General features: G+C 35.9%; 1 protein-coding gene across 1 annotated transcript in view; it reads left to right on the top strand.

Annotated features, from left to right (window-relative positions):
* LOC136004778 (transcription initiation factor TFIID subunit 4-like) overlaps window positions 1-21,047 on the top strand; it is a 147,664-nt gene that overhangs the window by 72,706 nt on the left and 53,911 nt on the right. Inside the window, exon 13 of the mRNA XM_065661619.1 lies at window positions 170-226. Coding sequence (XP_065517691.1) covers window positions 170-226 — 57 coding nt within the window. The remainder of the gene's footprint in view (window positions 1-169; window positions 227-21,047) is intronic.

A 21,047-nucleotide genomic window follows, 5' to 3' on the forward strand; every position in this document is an offset into this window, starting at 1 on the left:
TTGGGTAAGGCCTACAGGTTTAAAATTGCACTTCTGTGAATTTAAGCATCCCATCTTTGACACCTTGTATCCTGTTCCCCTTTCTTTGTTATTTTTTAACTTACTGCAACAGATGAGGGGTTCTTAAACCATCTGTTAACCTTTTTTCCCCATTTTTTTAAACATGTAGAGTCGCTCAAGGCAAGAAGACCCAGAGCAAGCCAGACTGAAACAAAAAGCAAAGGAGGTAAGCAGAGCTAGAGATCATTACACTTGACATTTCAAGGCTTGAACATATTAATTTTTTATGCCTTGCTACTTGTATATCGTTAATAAAAATCTGACTAAAAACTTTTTAGGATGTATTTGTTGCTTTGCCTTTGATCTTAATGTTTGCAAACTAATACATTAATACATGTGAAGCCTAAGGAGATTTTATAAGAGAATATTTCCATACATTACATTTTCATTTCCATTTTAGGTAGCTGTAGCTTTTGTTGGGTTGTTGATGACAGCAGCACTAGATTTTGGTGGAAAAATGTATGCCTTTGTCTTTTTGTAAAATGTCACTTTCTCAAAAATGTGCTACTTAACAATTTTGTTCTGTTAATAGTCTTTCAATTAATGTAATTGCCAGACATTTTCTCTGTGGTGTGATTCAGTGAACTGTTTACTTAGTCTAAATTACAACAATCTAAAAATTACCAAATAATTTCAGATGAAGTTTTGATATGTTATTCAAAGAGTAACAATTTGTGAACTACTGAGTACCTTAATTTGCTGTAGGTAAAAGTGGCTGTCTCTTGCTTAAGGCATCTCACAGTTTAGGGTCGGGTTAAACTTAAATCAATTAGAGTAAAATATCTATCAGTTGATAGTCATTCCTATTTTAAAAATTTTGTAACATTATTTGCAGCAAACTGATGCTGGGATTTTTTTAGCCAACTTCTTTGGATATGTGCACTAGGACGTAATAATCGTACATTAGAAAGTAATATATATAGAAAAATGCATATAACAAGGGTTTTGTATTTACCTGTTCTTCCTGTCTTGTTTCCCTGTTGGCAGTATTCTACAGTTCCGTTAGCTATACAGATCTTATATATATAAGCATATAACAGTCAAAAAAATTTCAAGTATATTTTGAGATGTCTTTTTTTTTTTTTTTTCCTTTTTATTATACGAGTATGTAGTAAGATTTGCGTTCTTGTAAATATCAGACTGTGCCTTAGTGTTTCCAGAGCTGGGTTTGTCAAACAAGTATTCAAATGAAATAAGTTATTTGGCAGGAAAAAACGTATGATTTTAATAGTACTTGAGTTTCGTATCTAGCCAGTGTATGCAAAGGAAGAATCAGGTTTGTGAAATACTTGTTGGCAGGTAAAACTTGCTGTTGAGCTGAGAACTAAAACTACCACGCTGCTTGGAAGTGAAAGCAAGCTAGAAATTAATGCTCTTCTTGCTACCACAATATTTGCATTCATGGTAACTCTTTTTTGGCCATTGGAAACTTGAGGAAGCTAAATTAAACAGCACGGTTACTAAACCCACATTTTTCTAGTAGTTGGAGTGGTTCTCTTTGTAGCTGTGATGGAAGTTTTGCACTCCAGTAAGTATAGTTGCTTTTGGTGTAGCTGCAGGAGTGCTTCTCTCTTGTGTGAAAATTCGGGTTGTCTGTGTAAGCTCTCTTTCTTACCCACTAGAGGGAGCGACGCTGTGCTGATAAGAGTGAAAGTGTATGAAGTGTGTTCTGAGTAATGGCAATAGTGGTATTGTTAGTGAAGAGGTAGCAAATATTTTGGTGGTAACCTAATTAAAAATGCTTACATCAAACTGGTATGTAATTTTAAAGTAGCGGTGTTCCTGGATATGATAACATGTTTGAGTAAATGCAGAATGAATACTAGGTTTTCTGTGTGAGTGCTGCACCCCATTCTTTTGTATAGTAACCCTGCCTTTTTTCCCCCTCTTCTAATGAAAGTGTATAATTTGCTGGCACCATGCCTCTCTCTGAAGTTGCATTTCATTCTACCTGTTTGAAACCGTAAGAAATATAAGCATATCTCTGTTTTTAGTAATTAGTGTTCTAAAGCTCTTTCTTCAGCTGGTTTAGAGACTTTCACCTGAAATATTCCCATATATTTAACAAAACTTATTCTTTTGCATTAACTTTTGCAAAGGGGTGGGGGGATGTCTCAAATTGTACTGCCACGCCCAAAATTAAAATTAAAAAAAAAAAAAAACAATTAAAAAAATTAAAACACCCTGGAACTGTCATTTTCAAAACTGATTCTGTGCCAGGTAGAAATGGATGACCATCTAAAACAAATATAGCAAGTCTGAAAAAGAGAATATAGTCCAGGATACTTAATGAAGACAAAAGTCAGAGCGAGAAAATGAAATATCAGAAGAAATAATATAAAGTATTTAAGAAAGTCTTTTACATATTTAAGAAAAAAAAAACCCCACTTGTGGAAACATTGAAAAAACTCTAGAAAGCATTGCCTTGGAATGCAAAATAAAGGAACCAATACAAGCATAATAGGATAAAGAGGAAATAAAGCCTAGCTTTGTTCCAAAACATCTCCTTTATGGATATTTTGGGATCTTCCATTCCATAACACTCTGTTTTATTTCCTAATTAAAAAAAAAAAAGTTTGGATTCTTTCACTGAACTTACACCCTTAAGAAGTGCCCTTCTTGCTTATTGGTGTCATCAAGAAAATGTAAAGGGGGATTACTGTCTCCTTTGAACATATTTAAAAATTAATTTAGTAAGGTGAAAGTTATTTTATGTTTTGTTCTGTAACTTCATTTTACTTCATTTATTAGCCAGTCTTCAGCCATTCTACGTATTGTTCAAACCAAACTGGCTTAAATCCAATTTAAATTGTGTTTAAATGCTTACCAAAACAAACAGAAAGTCTGTCTACATATGGTCTTATTATGGAGACTAGACATAACAGTGAGGTTTCATTCACACACAGACTAGCACTGTTTTAGTTCAGTCAGTGCAAACCCACTCTTATTTCAGTTTGACTTATTTTGTTTTACCATTAACCTGTTTCAAATGGACTTGAGTGAAAGCAGTAGGAGAATGTGCCTGTGGGCATTTATATTGCTTAAAACTCTCTGTTTACTTTCACACTTCTAAATTGGTGCAACTTTTTGTCAGTGAACATTATATGATAGTTTTAATGGTAAATCTGTGTAATAAACTAGTGAAAAATATTTTCCATTGAGATTGTTTCTAGGAAAAAATGTTGCTCTTCAGCTGTTAGTTGTTGCATTGTTTTGTGACACAAATTTGGAAATGTTTGAATCTCGGTACAATTTAATGTAAGAAATATAATTTGTGAGTAGTGCTTACCTCAGGTTGCATGATCTTTCAGATTCTAACTGTAGAAAATGTACTGATTTATGTAGTCTGGAAGTATGAAAAGTCACAAATATAAGTTAAAGAAATTAACACTTCTCTAATTTCCAGTAAAAGGGTCATTAAACAGGTCATAAGGCCATATAACAGATAGGAGGAATAGATCAAGATTTGGAATAATGGAGTCAACACCTAGTAATTAATAATTAAAATAATTTAAGAGAAAGGCAGGGAAGGCAGTATCCTAACCATGCTTTCCATCATGGATATTGTTCTACATATTCAGTGTCTGTTGGCTAAAAATCTTTTAATTTAAAAGTCAGGTAGTTGAGTTTGATCTTTAAAGATTAACTTGGTTAACATCTTTGTGTCATCACCAACCAACAACATTGCATAATAATAAAAACTTAAACCAGACACCATAAATGTCTGGGCATGTATCCAGAACCTAGATCAGTTTAGATAACACTCAGTTGAATCTATTCTCAGATGTACTTGTTAACCATGCAGGCAAAATCTCAGACCACTTGATATTCATAACAATAGCCCTAGTGATCTGAAGAGAAGACACAAGACAGTCCTTTATATGCCTTTGTCAGCACAGATATCCCATCTTAGCATTGGATCAGGTCCTTTAACGGTGAAATTTATTTAGGTGGGTTGCTGTTCTGACTGTTACACTGACTGGGAGCTCTGGGAGTCCTCGCCAGGGTCAGGTATTTTCCATACTTCCAGAAGGGGTAGTATCCACTGCAGTATTATGGTAACCACTGTGCTTGGGTGCTGTCATTCCCCTGGGTCTGCAGTGTCTTCTGTAACAAGAGCCTCACTCAGCTGTGTTTCAGATTTTGAACTGTATCCTTTTCTGAGTTAGATGCACAAAAACATCTGGACTGTGAGCATATAGAGGTCTATAGGAAGCCATACGAACCTTCTCTGATTAAAAATAAGAATGGAATATGTACGATGTATGATGTATTTCTTCTGTGGCTCTAACACTGCCTTCGAAATTGTGAATACCACATAAAAAAAAGCAAGTTGGCAAAATTACTGTAACTCCAGCATCATATATTTAATAGATGATGAAAACAATTTTACTTCAAATAATTTCTTGCCACCACATTAATACTTATGTATCAACTCAGTAGGAGTGGTTTCTTTTAAAATACTTACAGTTTACTGCAGTTACACTGTTTTCATAAGGTGTTACTGAAAATGAAAAGTATTTTGTTTTCTTGAAGTTCGTTTATTACCCTTTTTTCAAAACCAAAGTCCTTAAAGATTGTACTAGTAATGCAGTATCTCTTGTGATGAGAAGTCTGAAGGAGTTTTCTATTTTATCAAGCCTGACATAAAAATATTGATTCAAAAGCAACAATCTTCTCTTAAAAGTGTTTCTTATAAAACATTCCACTGAGAAATGGAGCACTTTGACAGAAATGAGTTTAAATTAAATTTTCAGTTAGCTCTGTAACCCATCTGAGGGTCAGTAGGTGGAAAGAAGGAAAAGCTAGGAATATGATACCTGGAGTAATCATAGTGCAGCATCTAGGCAATAATGATTCCTCAGAACTGAGTTATTCCGTAGATAATTTTCTGCATCAGGTTACCAAAGCTGTAACTGTGATGCAGAAGGAATGCAGGCATTTTTGTCAATACATGTAGAAGGTTAGATAACAGAGTTACTTTGTGTTCAGTCTCCCTTTACTGCAGGTCTGTTGTTTGTACCCAGAAAAATGTTTCAGATAAGTGTTTAGGCTGTTCTGGTACTGTCTAAGCCCATTCAACACTGCCATGGATTTGGCTTTAGAGTACAAGATTTTCCTGAAGTCGTAAAGTTGTTGCAGTAACTTCATATGTTAGTATTAAACTTGCATTTTGAGAGAAGTGGTCCTGTCTGTTATCAGTCAAAATACTTTCATGAAAATCCTGCTGCATTATCAAGTTTACTGTTTTATCTTAACTGGATTTTTTTCCTTTTGAGTAGATTTTACTTTAGATGTAGAGATACATTACGATAAGTTGATAAGTCACAAATTCTGAACAACTGAAGTTGTTTATGAACTTCTGGGAAGGACAGGAGAGGACTAGTATTACATTTGCATATACAAATACTGCTGCTGAAGAAACAAGAAGACCTATAATCACTAATAAACTTATTACATCTGAATCTTGGTGTGTAGCTCTTTGGAGTTTCAAATTAGTTTAAAGACAGTGGGTTTTGACAAAATATTTCCTGTGTTTCCAAGGATAAGGTGCTACCCTGTCATGAATTCTGCAAATCCTGAAGAACTTCAGGCAGTAGTAGTCTTACTATTAAGCGGAAAAAATCGAACACATCCAACCTGGTTTTGTGTGCTATGAGCAGAAGTTATGGCGGTTGTTTGGCTGAAGTGTGGCATTACCCTTGCAGTAGAGGGAGTCAGAAAACTGGGTAACTGATGGAAAAATGCTATGGGATCAAAGGAATGGCCAGAATATTTTCCAGCTGAGTCAAACAGGTTTATTTCTGCTTTGGGTGAAATGTGTATTAATTAAAGTTGAATCTAGAGCTAGATTTTGGGTTTGGCCTTGTCTCTAACCCAAGCTTGACCCAAGATTACCTGGTTAGTCTAGTAAAAATCTAAATTAAATCCAGTCTTCTCAAACAATAGTAATTTCCTTCTACAAAATCAAGTTGGTGGAGTTCCACAGTGATGCAAGATTTTAGTGTATATATGCTGCCTAGCTCTTGCTTAGTTAATGTGAATGCTTATTTTTTGTGACTGATTAAAACTGTTATTTTTAGCATTCTAAAAGCAAATGCTGTTTTACTAATATATGAGCTAAATACACAGCCCTTCTTCGGTAGCAAACTATTTTTATACTTCATACATCTTTAAAATACAAAGAACACTCTTTTAATATTTATTTATACTTGCTGTCTAGAAAACAAAGTCTTAGAACTTCGTTTACTCCCTCGCTAGAGTAACACACAAATTTGAATGTACTGTGTGAGGAGGACAGTCAGTATCATGTTGATATGTTGTGCTACCTCACAAAGAACCATGTCAGAATTGTGAGTCGTTATATGTGGGTTGTTTATAAGCACAGACGAGTGAGGCTGCATATCTTTGAGAACAGGAGCTAATGTGAAACAAAATGGGACAGGAGATAGGAACAAGAAGGCAGGCTGCCTAGTCGGGCATTGTTTGTTGTATAGGTGATGTCTCAGTATAGAAGAGGTATTCGAAAGATAGCAGCCTTTGAATTAACACAGCAACAGTGTGATTTCTTTTAGATTTTGTATGACCACTGTATTTGTACTGATGCAGTCTGCTATTTGAGACATTAGCAGCAATGTATGTAAGTGAAATATAGTGATTGTTTTACCTTGCTACCAAAAGGTTCCCATGTGACTCTGAGAATTTGGGAACATTAAACAAGTAAAAGTTGCATAGACTTGTATAAGTAGGCTTTTCCTTTCAGTTTTTTGTTGTTGTTGTTGTTGTTTTTGTTTTGTTACTTTCGCCAACAAAATTTTAAGTAACTATGTACTCTTAATACTCAAATAAAACTAGTGAGGAAGATTCAAGACTCATTTTCAAATTAGAGTTTAGCTCTGTTATGAAATACACTTGCCTTGTTTTTTTAATATATCAAAAAAAGTATCTGTTACAAATTCTGCTCTACTTAATGGATTTCATTTTTTAAAAAAGCTGACAAGGGGTTAGAGGAGGATAAATCCATCCTTGTGGTTTACACTGACTTCCAGAGTGTATACGCACAATGGAGTCCTGCCTAATAAAAGGTTGTTGTCTCTCATTATAAAGCAGCAGGACTACTACAATATGAATTTCCAGAACTTGGGTTTAGAATGGCATAAGCTCTTTGTAAAGAATCTCTTTAGCTGAAGGTGACTTTGCTTTTCTGAATCTCACCAAAACACTCCAGCAGCAACTTTCTGTTGTAAAATGAGTTCCATGAAAGTGGTGTCTGACTTCAACTGCAGGAAAGTAACAGGAGAATTTGCAGCCCTTCAGGTCGCTTGCAGTTTTCCTTCCATGACTAACCAAAGATACTGCTGTCGAATTTTGTAGTACTGCTAAACAAGTGGAGAGTGGCGGCCCCCTTTTTCTCATTGCTTTTGGGTGCCCAGACAACAGAGCTCAGTGAAGAGAAAGGGAACTGTTTTCTTCCACCTTTGCGGTGTGAGATTTGTGATAAGGATGGTTTGGCTTTGCTTCTCCTGAGTACTGACGATTGTATCCAGAGGTTCCAGGAGGGACAGTGAGGAATGCATGCAATGGTACTTCCTTTTTTTAAAAAAACCCACCTTTTTTATGTGTCTATATATATGTATATATATATCAGATCAATTTGCGCAAGGAAGATGTCAAGACTGAATTCCCAGTTCCTCTTCTGCCTCAGTGGTATGCTGTCTGAACATCATTGGTCTTCCTTAGGTGGAAACAATCTTTTACTTAGTCTGCGACGTCACAGCCAGAAAAGAGGAAAGGAAATGAAGGAAAGGGAAAAGTGTGTGTGGGAGAAAAGATATTTTCATTTGGAGCAAGCCGTAAATGTAGAAAAATCACATAACTGTTTTATCTGAACACTGTGACAGATTTACTTCCCTGCTGATCTGGCAAAAGAGTAGTGCTTTAGACTTCAGAATATGATTGCCTATTTAATAAGTAGAGGGCAGCAAATGTCAGCTGTGTCAGCTTGTCAGAAACTGAGGAGTTTACTTGGACAACAATCTAAATTATTATTTAGCTGTTTTGTCCCTTAGTCAAGCCTGCTCTACTCTATATAAGCTTGCAAGGAGAGGTCAAGGTGTACTTAGGCTTCAGCCTGCAGGGCAAGTTTTCCCCCATCCTCAGTATGCACACTGGTTTCTTACCCCAAAATAAACTCGAATGAGGGCTTTAATTCTGCCGCTGAGCTAACATGTTTGTAAGCCCTGTTTGGCAGCCCTGGAGCGCCTGAGGCAGCACACAGCTGCCAGCTTTCATCTGCCCCCAGTTCCTCCAGGCGCTCCCGTCACATGAGATAACCTAAGGCGATCGAGACGCACCTACTAAATCTTCTGTTCCTCTGCCCACTCAGTCTGGGTGCTGCACATTGCACCGGCAGCAGGCAGCTGGCCATCAGCAATCAGCTGCATACCTCCTGCTGACAAATCTTCAGTCTCCTCTTTGTGCAAGCCCCACATACAAAACTCTACCCATGGTCCCCACATCTACTTCCCGGCTGTAGTCTGGAAGGGTATTTGCATGTTCTTGTCATTTTACAATGGCAGGACCTTGTTTCAAATGTATATAGTTTGTAGAACACACTGTGTTTCATAAAATCTGCGGTCTGTTTCTAGCCTGTTAGTGGAAGATGAAAGAGTTCATGGGAGCAGAGTTAACACTGAAGTTGGAGCTGTAGTAGTAAAATTTTAAAGAGTAATTTTAAACTTCCTTGCCAGCATATTTTTGAGAGAGTTAAAATGTGTGCATGCAGTGTTTCTGTGTATCTCCAAGTAGCTTATGCACAAGACATTAATTTTCACAGATCTCTTCAAGAATATTTTATTTAGCTGATTATAAAATCAGATACAAAGAAATAATCTGATTCTGTAAATATGCTTTGTAAAACTCACATAATTTTTGTACAAGGCTCATTAGCATCTTCAGTTTGTGCTGGGATGTGAGGATTTATGGTTATGTATTTACATATGTATGCATTTATTGTGGAGTAATGGGAATAGTAGCTTTGTTGTAATTTTCAGGTAGTTTACTGTGGTAAAGTCATAAGGAATATATAAAATACGCAACTGCAGAGTAAAAAGTGTCAGTTTTGATGTAGTAAATACTGAACATTTCTGTATGTAGCTCAGTTGTCTGCGTACTCTTCTCCTAAAATACAAGCCTGTTGGCTAGTCAATAATGTGTAGAGGTCATGAAAGGTGTGTTAGCATCTATTTCCTATTCTTAAGTTTAGTCTTGGCATTAAAAATACCTTTGTGACAGCCTGTGAGTCTCCCAATAGTCACATCAGCTTAGATGTAACATACTGCTCAACCTACTCTGAAAAAGTTTCATTTTAGTAATAGTATCTTTAAAAATAAATGAAATGTATTCTTGTCATTCAGTGTAAACAGGATGGTTGTTTTTCCCTCAAGTATGTATTACTAAAGGTAGTATACAGCTATTTCTAAAAGGTACACTTGAAAAGTATCACTGTATTTTTAACCTTATTAGGCAATTGTGTAATTATTTGTAAGGATTTTATTTTCATTTGGAGTTGAAAGTTATTGCTGAATTTGTGGTTAACTTCTAGTTTCCCATAGAAATGGTCAGAAAGATGAGAATAGGATTTTCTGGAATGGGAAATTACATTATATGTTTGTGCTGACAGGTGTCTGTACACTCAGGTATTAACAGCTTCCTTAAAACTGATACCTCACTCCATGTAGGGTAGAAGGGAAGGGAATTGAAAACCAGTATGGTACAATTACAGTTCATGGATTTATTGACTCTGCACAGCCATAGGAAAACCTAAATAAGCCATCTGAAATACAGAGTAGGCTTCCTTACTCTTCTGTGTCCTTTCCCTTTGCAACTAGTAAATTTATATTCATAAAGGCATTTATATTATTTAAAAAGAAATAACACCATGTAGATTTCTGAAGGTTTCTCTTAATCTTGTTTTTTTAACATACTATCAGGTTTTTAAAGTGATTTTCACCCTGAATGGCCAAAAGCCATATTCACATGTTAAGGTGTATGAAAATCTATAAATTTTCCCTAAAGTATGAATAGTAAAAAAAAATAAATAAAATAATAAATCTAACCTGGCAAAAGTGCTCATACCTGGCAAACATGTCAAGCAAGTCAAGTAAGCTTTAGGAAGGTGTCACATAATACCAAATGGGAAATTAGAAGCATGAAAAAATTAGGTGTTAATTTTGTGCAGGAAGACAGGAGAAAGGGGAACAATTTAATGAGAAATAGGATAATTTTCAAAGTCTATGTTTAAATTTTTGAAAAGTTTGTTTTCATAAGGTGCCTATAGCCTTAAGGCATCCCAGCACTTTGTGGCTCTAACAGATCTCTGTCAGCTCTGGAGAAGTGAGATGGGCTCCCCAGTATAGGGTACCTGCAGAATACATAGGGATATCTGCTGTCTCTTACTATGACAGGTAATAATTGAGAAAGTTATTCAATATACATTATTACTTCAGTGTATATGCTGCTGTTTAATTAAGTAAAGCACTTTTTGCTTCCTATTTTAGGGCAGAATAAATTCAATATGCAACAAAATTGTTCTCTGATTTAATCATGGTCTGTCATTAGCAGCTTGCCAGTTTCTCCTTCTTAAGCAATATGAAGAGGGAATCCAGTGTTTACTGGGGTGTGTGAGAATACATAAATACAGGATGATTTTTCCCCCTTCTAAGAATACAGATTGTTTACATTTCTTAAATATTTTACTTAGGTAGAATGATACAGACCTCCACCTTGCATGGAAAATACCTAAAGAACATGCAGCTACAGTAGCTAACCCTAAAATTTCTCTAATTTAGTCTTGGATTGAAAACTTATACCTTATTTTAGGATGCAGAAGTCAAACAAGGCTCTAGATTATACTAGAGATGTATCTTCTCAGGGGGGGGAAAAGTAACTTGAGGTCAGGGGAGACTGGTATGCTTATCAGAAACCAGTTGTTAATTCCAGTTTTCTCAAGGTTTAATCTCAGTAATTTACACTGAGATAAAATACACTTCATTATTGAGCTAAACTTATGTGTGTGTTGCGTGCAGTTGTGGTGCTCAATAGAAAGTGCTGGGTTTCAGTAGTATGTGACAGCAGTCTACTCTGTGGCTTCTTTGATATTCTGGATATAGTGCGATTATAACACATATTTAAATATCTTGTATGTTATGTTATCTAAAATGCCTGTATTTCTTAGGTTTGTCAACTGATGCTTCTGTGAACATTGCAATATGTGATGATTTCTGTGATCTGCTGAGCTATATGAAAGAAAAAATCATAAATGTACATTTCTTATTTCTTCATGTAATTTTAACTGAGGCATTAAAAATAATTCCTGAGTAAATGACTCTCATCTGCCCAACTATGTATATGGAGACATTATTTCTGGTTAAGTACTGAAATTTGAGAAACAAACCCGCTAAATCTGATGGAGAAGGAAATGTCAAGGTAGGGAATGCTGAGGACATATGGTAGACTGTGTGGCAAATGGGAGAACGATCTGACTGTTCTGTCTTGGGGATTTTTATTTTTGCCCTGTTTGCCTCGTTGTGTGTTTTTACTCCTGTCATTTTTTAAAATGAGTTCCTCATACTTAAAATACTGGAAATTGATTTCTTCTCTGTTATACCATTGTAACTCTGGGATAACTCTATTGACATCAGTAGCAGTGTTCAAAGCAAACAGAATTTGTCTGTCTAGTACAATCTCATATCAAAGCATCTCTTGTGGACAATGATGATCTCTTATCAGCTGCATTTAACATTTTTCCTTAAATGCAGAATATTTTTGTAATTACATATATATAATTGTGTTTATGTATACAATTTAATTGAAAATCTACTCAAAATTTCATGGTTTTTTTTTGCACTGACTTTTTATTTTGCATATTTAGCATGTATTTCCAATCTCCCTGGTTTGATTTTGTTATTTAAGATGCAAAGAAGAATGTAAAGCTTTTTAATGCACTGAATCTGTTTTCTCTGTGCAGTAGTTTTGCATTTAATTACAGTTGTCTTTGATAATAAATTGTGTGCCAGAGTTTGTAGTGTATTTTATAAAGGTAAAGGCCTTTGGTGAGTTGGTTACCGAAACAGTAAGCATTTGTGACAGGTTATTTGCTGAATACTTCCTCTGTGCATATGGCAGATCATAGTTCAGTTGTTAGCAGATTATCCGTTGTGCCTTGATGTTAAAAGAGGATACTTCTCAGCCTGTGTTTAAAACTCTTCTGCACTGTCCGAAGAACAGTTATGTTGAGTGGGATCTAAGAGAAGATAGGGGAGGCTCAAATGCTAAGGGAAGAAAACATAGCAAATAGCTTGTAGTGATTTTTGCTTTCTGCTCATGATCTCTGATGCTATTTATTGTGGATATTCCCACTGAATTTAAAGCAGTTTTGAAACGGTTAATCAGTTCTATAATAGAACCTCATTATATATTCTTCGAATTTATACCCCACCCAAAAGAACCTTTAAAGGCTTGTAGAACCCTTTATTACTTAGGGGCCAATATTTTAATCCCTCCCATGTTTTTAAAACTGGACTGGTGAAAAAAGTTAAGGCTTTTTTTAGACATCAGTATTTCGAGCATTAATTCTAGAATGTAAGGAAATTTTACCCAATTAGAAGAAGAAAGTCAGAAATATTTCTTTTCAAGATTGTGAGGAAGAGGAACCTGTAATGAGGGGAGAGAGAGTCTGTAGCCTTCCTCACTTAATGTACCAAGGAATAGAGAGCTAAGAATATTGTGGAATTTTTCTGTGAAGAATTATGTTCTGCTTTTAGTTATATGCATTTTAGACTTGGAATAAGTTGAAGAATTGTTAAGATCTAAATCAAAGGTTCAATTTGCCATAAATGGAAAATGAATTAAACCCCCATGTGTTTTGGAGATGCAGAGAGTATTTTGGGGAGAAACAGAAGGAAGAGTGGAAGATTTAAAATATTTTACTTGAAAAGATGAAAGTAAGGAGGTACATTTTAGATCATCTTATTTCCTTTTTAATGCAAATCTGATTCTTTGATTATTCACTTTTATTATTTATTCTTTTACAAAAGTTAGAAATTATTACATATTGGGAATGTAGGCATTTTTATAATGCAATAATAAAAGTGCTATTGTACTCATTTTATCTTCTGGTGAAGAACTATTTTGAGAAAAAAATTCTGAATAGGATTAATTACGGGGTTCTGAAAGTGCTAAGCTTAATGTAACTGCAGTTCTTTAAAGCAGAAGATGAGAGAAAACAAATAATGCCCCTTAAGCAGATGCTTACTCACGTAGGGATAGCTACTCTTTGATTTTGGAGAGGTGGTCCGACTTGCAGTTGGAAACCTTGATTTATTGTGTCGTTATTTATATCTGCAATAAATGAGGAATAAGCATAAAATATGAAAAGGGAAATTAGGTATTATGCTAGTTCTCTTTTTGTATTTTATTTATGCGAAAGATACATTATTTTTTTTAATGGTGTGCCTTTTGTTGACCATATCTGTACGCCAGGTCTGTCTGCTTGTTTCCATTGGCTTGTCATGTTCACTAATTAGGGAACTGCTGCATGATTCACCTTGTTAATTAGAGGGACTTGCACACAAAGGCCCTTCGGGCAGTGCGAAAGAAGAGCCTAGCACTAGTGCCCTGAGAAAGCTACAGCCTGTGAAGTAATTCTTCTCATCTACCTTCTATTTTTTATTTGAAATGAATAAATCATTGAGATTTTCCTTGTGGAGTGAGAATGCAAGAATTCACATCTTTATAAGATGTAAATTATATGTGATCAATAGAAGGGGATGACTACTGTATTGTACTTACAAGGTTCCCTAATTTAGTACTTGTCAGTGTATGAAAAATTGCTTGAAATATTTTGTCCCCACACTGTGGTGTGTTGTTTCCTTGATCTGCAGGAGAAATGAGCAGTAGCGGTTTTGCTGTAGTTAAATCTAAAACAGAAAAGATGTAGATTATTTAAATTTCGAGGTTGTTTTGCATCCCCAGTGGAACTTCCATTTTGCAAGTGAACCCCCAGTCCTATCCCCATGACTTTTAAGGGGGAGAAGGAGGTGGGTGTCTGGCTATTTTTGTTCCTGATATTGCTCTGCCTCAAATCTCAGGTTGGAAAAGAGTAGCATACTCGCTATCCTGTGCATTCTGTAGTTGAATATAGTTTCAGAATAAATTGAAATCGTTTTTGTCATGTCACTTAGACTTGATCAAACCACAATCCAGACTGAAAAAAAGGATATTGTGTTAAAAGTGCACAACCAGTCTCTACACTACACATTTCCCATCTGTTTATGACTTCAGAAATTAACTTCAATGCCTTTCTCTCTAACTATTTGATTAAATTTACTTGTTATAGCCAAATGATTTTTACTAGATTGCTCCATTTGCCTCATTTCCTCAAATGAGGCTAGCAGTTTCAAGATGCAGATTTCCCATAAGAATGTGAGAGGACTGGTATCAAAATCTGGACATTTTATTTTGGAATAATCTAGATAATAAAGCCTCTTACCAAAATTTCTGATTAAACTATTTTGAAGTTTTGTGGTAATGGCATACAGGCAGAGAAATTTCACCAAAAGAGGTTTTGTGGTTTTTTTGTTTGTTTTGTTTTTTTAAATGGGCAAAATGCTTCATGCTGACTTGAGATTTTATGGTATGACTTCTGTCACTCTCCACTTTCACAGAGCTGAGATTTTCCTATGTACCTTGGTCTTCAGTTCACTCCATCAATGCACTAACCAAAAACATACATTCCCTATGTCTTTGCTACAGTTCTGTGGTACTGGTTCTTAATTATTTCAGATTTCAAGTGTGTGCCAGAGATGGAATACAAATAAAAGTAACAAAAGGCCATGCTATGCTATGAAAACTCGTGATGCACAAAGAAGATGTGCAGATAAAATTCTTGATTAGAGTCTCATAGTACTAATGCAGAGTTGTAGTGGCCATGGAGAGTTGTCAGTATCCAAGAGCTGTTGTATTACTCAGATACAATGAAAGATTCTTTAAGGGGTAGTTTCAAAATTGTTTATTTCAGGGACACTTTGCCATCTGAAAAATAGAGCCAGTGATTAATGTTTTAGTACAGCCTTTAACACTGTGTTACAGTGGATAGCATAGCCTCTCGGAGTTACTGCACGCACTCCAGCTGCAGGCATAGGGAGCTGGTGGAAAGCTTGGTTGTGAGGTTCATCTGACCCTTGTGTTTTCCAGTGCATGATTTTAAAAAAATAGAGCGTATTTCCTCAGTTTTATTAGTTGAGTTGGCTCCCATTATCCCACTTTTTCTGTCAGACCTCCCTAACTAAAGCCACAGCTCAACACATTTGCTGCTCTTTGTAACTCCAGTCTGTAAATCTAGATATGACCATTGTTCATACAGGTTTTCACTGTATTTTATATTCCCAAATCTTCATTTAAATACCTATTCTGGAGCCCTCATACAGTGTCTCACTTCAGGTGGAAAGGAGAACATCCTAGAAATCTTGGGAGAATAGTAAACCCCCACTTAGATTAACAAAGGACCTGTGAAAAGATCTCAGCCAGTCTTTCTCAACCGTGCCCCAGAAGTGAGGGTATTCTTCTGTTGCTTGCACTGGAATTAAGGAGCCTGTGAGTAAGCCATCAAGCTTTTTGACAGGTATTCTTACTACTCTTTTTTATACTTTACAGGTATATCTTGTTTCCTTTGAAGAACAGTTTGAGAAGATTTGTCATTGTCCATTCTTGAGTTGCTTTGAAATAAAATTAAGACCAATAACAAAAAATAAAATCGCAGATCTTAGGGAATTCTTTTCAGAACTTTTTCTGATTTACTACAAGTAAGTTACTGGCATCTCAGAAGGTTGCTAGCTCTGGTAGTACTGATCCTGTCAGTTTTCTGTGCCTATGAAACCCTTTGCTCAAATGATCTGTATCTGCTTACTATAGAAGAGCCTGGAACTAGTGCTATTGGAGGTAAGTTGTTTGAGGAACAGTATAACCAAGAACCAACAACAGATTTTGAGGAATGAAGAAATGTGATTATTAAAGTTACTATAAAGACAAAACCCCCTACATAGTTAGAGAACTCTTTCCAGAGGAATTTGAGACATAAATATTATACCTTGTATTACTACAGATGGGAATATGAAGCTCAAGAAATGGTTGGACAGCTGCAGAAATAAATGGTTTTAAGTTAAACTAAACCAGTGCATTGTATTTGGAAAATCAAAAAGGCAGCCAATCAAGAATATACAGAATTAACCAAAAGAAGTTCATAGACACCTATAAAGAGCATTAGTTGATTAAAGGGACTAGTGGGGTAAGAACTTCAAAATATTTGGGGAATAAATAGTACTAGAGATGAAGTATGTTAAAAAATTACAAGACTTTTTAAAATCACTCCTAAAATTCTTCATGCTTTTGATTTTTTTGTAAGCTGTAAGGAAGCTTCTAAGGCGACTTCCAAGAAAATTAAACCTACAAATATGAATATATATAATGAATTGGTTCAGACAGTATGTGATCTGGGTAGTAGTAAGAAGATAAAACTAGTTTTACTGATAATTATTTTAAAAATTGCATTGAACTTGGTAATGTACATGACTGGAGAAAATTACAATTAAGGCAGTTTTTTCATGAAAAATAATGATGAAAGACAGGATACACTTAGTTTTCTGTATCAGAAGTTTGACATACATAATGTTCAAAGTAATAGGGCAAATGTTAATGAAAAATTTGGGTAAACTTCTACCATAATGAAATTAGATGTCGTAAACACAAATATCTATTGTAGGAAAGACACTTGGTCAAAAGTATACCAGTTAAGGTTCCAGTACTGTAATCAGATGCTCATTATTTTGAGAAACTCATCTTGGGGGCTGAAATGTTCCCAGCTTAGTCTTTGCCTAGAGTGGTTTTTCTCAGTACTGTGCAATAATTTTTGACTGTTGTTAAAAGGGAAAAAAGAAAGGGGGGACGAAAAGGAAGAGGGAAAACCAACCAATGCACACACCTCTTTGAGTAAAGTAAAATCTTAATCTGTATCAAATAGATGTACAGCCATTGCAGGTGAGGATCAGAGCTTTTACTGAGTTGTGGGAGAGCATTTGTGGAGAAGTAGCATCCAGCTTTGTATTGTAGAATATTGGGTATAATTCAGTAGAGCTGTGCATGTTTAAGTTGTATCACAGAACATGTTCAGTGCATGATTTACTGTTACAGATGTATAACTTCTCTGGTATTGCATTATTGCAGTGCCACTTCTAAACTTTAGCTTCTTTGGACCAGTTTCTTACCAGCCAGTGTTATTGCTGTAGGAGTTCTGCTGACCTTTAGAGACTTCAGAAATGCAAAAGAGAGGCAGAAGCACAGCATGGGCGGTCTGCAGACATTAGCTGTTTTTCAAGACACACTGTCTGATGTTCACTGATCTTTCTTGATCATTGTCCTGAACTTGTTTAGGTTACTGCCAGCATTTTTAATGAGTTTCATTTTTTAATTGCACCTTCTGTTGTGGGCGTCTTAGGACATGTGTAATGGTTCCACATTTCAGGCCCTCCTCAGTAAAAAAGGTGTTTTTCTAGGGGGTGTAATTACTGTCTGAGACTGATAGATATATGTTGCAGAACCATCAATTAAGACAAGCTTTTCCCAGCATATGGCCCTCTTATCAGGAATTAAACCATCCATCGCAAACAGAATTAGGAGGGATCTCCATTGATGCCTGTTGGTTAGAAATCAATGCTTAAATCATTGTGTATATGATCTTGTTTTCATCAAACATTTCTGCCATTTTGTGCTCTCTGTTGTCAATTTCCTGTTTGCTATTCATTCCTGGCTATATTCACTCTTGTTTATGGTTTACAGTCTGTCAGTATTTATAACTTCTGTCATGCTGCTAGCCTCTTCTTGATCCTCTTTTCTTTTTCTCAGGTGGTATTTCTGAATGAATTTGGGAATTGAAAGTAGCCAAAATCTAGTTCTTTGTGGGCTGAGTTGGCTCTGAGTCTATAGAAACTTACTTTTACAACTTAGCTTCTCTTCCGTTCTCAAATTCTGTATTGACAATATTTAAACATACTTGAATATTTCCTCAAGCTCTTACTCCTTCTTTATCTTCACAATCATCTGTTAGGGTGGTGAGACACTGGAATGGGTTGCCCAGGGAGGTTGTGTGTGCTCCATCCCTGGCGGTGTTCAAGGCCAGGTTGGATGAAGCCTTGTGTGGGATGGTTTAGTGTGAGGTGTCCCTGTCCATGGCAGGGGGGTTGGAACTAGATGATCTTGAGGTCCTTTCCAACCCTAACTATTCTATGATCTATGTGTCTCTGTCACTGGATTACTTTCCTTCCAAGCCAAAAAGCATCCATGATTCCTGCCTGTAGGTAGTGAAACACCTCTTTGACCCCTCTCTCTTCTCCCTTTTATTTTTGAGGGTATTTATATGTAGACTTGAATTGTTAAGAGTTCAAATCATCCTCTTACTTTCTGATTATATTGAAGGAAATTTTCTCTAGGTATGGTCATTACTAGCTCAGGCCCATATTTCAGCTGCATCTCTTGCTTTAAACAAAGCTAATTTCAGTTTGCTTAGTCTTTGCCCACCATTTGGAGCACACTTTAGCTTTCTTTCCAGATGCTTTTTGCTCATGGTTGTGTACAGCTCCTGTCTTTCTGATGTGTAGTGCAGTGCTTCATTTGCTGTGTGACATTTCCTTTTCCTGTGGATTCAGCTGAGCATTTTAGGTTCACTGGGATGCTTGCATAGCTGACGTTAACAGACTTTTGTGCTCACTGAAGAGGGAGAATCCTCTGTTGACAGTACAGATTACAGACACTGCTAGGCCATTTAGTTTTTTGGATTGCAGAAGGTGTTTGATTTGAGATCTGTAGGTGTTTGTACCATGTATCCAGCATTTGTTTTACAGTTGCCTTTCCAGACTAAATTCATACCTTGAAAAAATCCACAGAATTTATTCCTCTAGCAAGAACTTCCTCGAATTTACTCATGGTTTAGTTGATCTTTTAAGGAAATGGAAAATAACCTTCGCTGTTCTCTGTGGTTATTATAATACTAGAGTAAAGGGTGGAAGTTCTTATGTCTTGAAAATTAAATACTCAGTTTTGAAACAGGTGGTTTCTTACAGTTGCATGGACTGCCACAACTGTCAGTGGAAGTAAAAATCGAAGAATGTGGCTGCCCCATCCCTGGCAGTGTTCAAGGCCAGGTTGGACAGCGCTTGGAGCAACCTGGTCTAGTGGAAGGTTTACCCTGCCTGTGGCAGGAGGTTGGTACTGGATGAGCCTTAAGGTCCCTTCCAACCCAAAGCAGCCTGTAATTCTAAGAAGAAAATAATATTCACTAAGCATATTAACACCACATATTATTATCTCAGTGACAGTTCTCACAATGGTTTGTAGTGCAAAAAGGGCTTAAAGTGAAAAAACTTTAAAATGCTTGGATTCTGTTACAAAAATTACTTACAAAGCATGCCATGGATAAGTGAGTTCTTGATTTTTGGAAATTATTAAATCTAGATTTTAAGATCTAATGTTGATACTTTAGATAGACATCTGGCTGGTTTCCTTGTGGCATATGGCTTGTGGCATTTCTTTCTGAAACATGTAAATGTATCAGAACATAATGATCTAAGGAAAACAAACTAAAATTCTAGGACCTCTTTTCTTAGCTATATTGAAGTAGTGAAGTAGTGTTCTTCCTGGGGCTTTAATGTCATTGCACCATCACAAAAATTTCGCTTTGTGAAAAAATCTTGGTGCTTAATTTTTATACTGTACTTTTTCATCAATGGCATCTAAGTTAAAGTTGTCATTAATTAATGAAATACCTTTCAGTAAGTAAATGGCATGTTAAATATAAATTGGGATCAGATAAGGAACAAGGAACAGCATCTCATCTATAAGCATTTTCCATGTATAATATGTCAGAATATTTGTGTTTGAGATTAATATTTTGACTTTCTAAAAAGTTAATTGTTGTTAGTGTGGTTCTGAATGAAGCATTGTTTTTTTCCCAGAGGGTAGAAATTTGAATATACTATTGATAAATATATCCATATTAATTGTGATGAAGGCGAGTTGAAGAATGTTACTGCATCAGCAGTCCAATATGAAAATGAGAATGTGAATGAATACAGGTATCAAATAGTAGCATCTTTTTGGTTGATGTACTGAGTTATATTCACTTCTGCTAAATCGTATTAATTAACAGGAAATTTATTTATCAGACATTAACAGGTGCTTCATTTGTTTAACTATCCAGAAATTATTAACTAGCTTAGTTAGAAGATAAACTATACTGTAGTAACAGTCTGTTTTGTTACTTTAAAGTCATGTAAGAAGCTTAAGTATCTTTAGTTTCAGTTACTTTTAAGAGTTAATTTCAGAACGCCAAATATAGCTACATTTAATTCACCCTATTCTTAGTGCTAAGAATTCAGAGGGTGATTACCTTGGAGCTCTGTATGCAGAACTGGTTGCAAAGTCAAACTGATTGCAAAGTCATTTCCACTTGTAGCAGGGAATACAGTTCTAGGGTATAGTGGGGAGAAGATGCTCCAGTGGTCAGGGTCATGCATTTGGCATCTGGTGGTACAAGAGGTACATCTTAAAAGTAATCCCTGTTGGCACCAAAGCAGAGTTATTAAACCTAGGTTATTTACACAACCCCCATGAGGCTTGGATGTTCCTAAACTTCTTGCAAGTTACCTGCAATAACCATAGCAGGTTTTACGACAATTAAAAATAGCTCCTATCTTCATGCCGTTAATTTTGAAAAGCTCCTGTTGAATGAGATGTTAGCAGCCACATTGCATGTGTAAATGTCTTTATGAAGGGTGTAGTGTCCCCTTCTTTTCACCAGAGCCAAGACACTGCTTTTTTAAACAAGGATTACAGTTGGGGATAATATTTTTTCTGAAGGGTCAGGTGATGAGTAGGAA

The sequence above is a fragment of the Lathamus discolor genome, chromosome Z (genome assembly GCF_037157495.1).
Source record: "Lathamus discolor isolate bLatDis1 chromosome Z, bLatDis1.hap1, whole genome shotgun sequence".
NCBI lineage: Eukaryota > Metazoa > Chordata > Aves > Psittaciformes > Psittacidae > Lathamus > Lathamus discolor.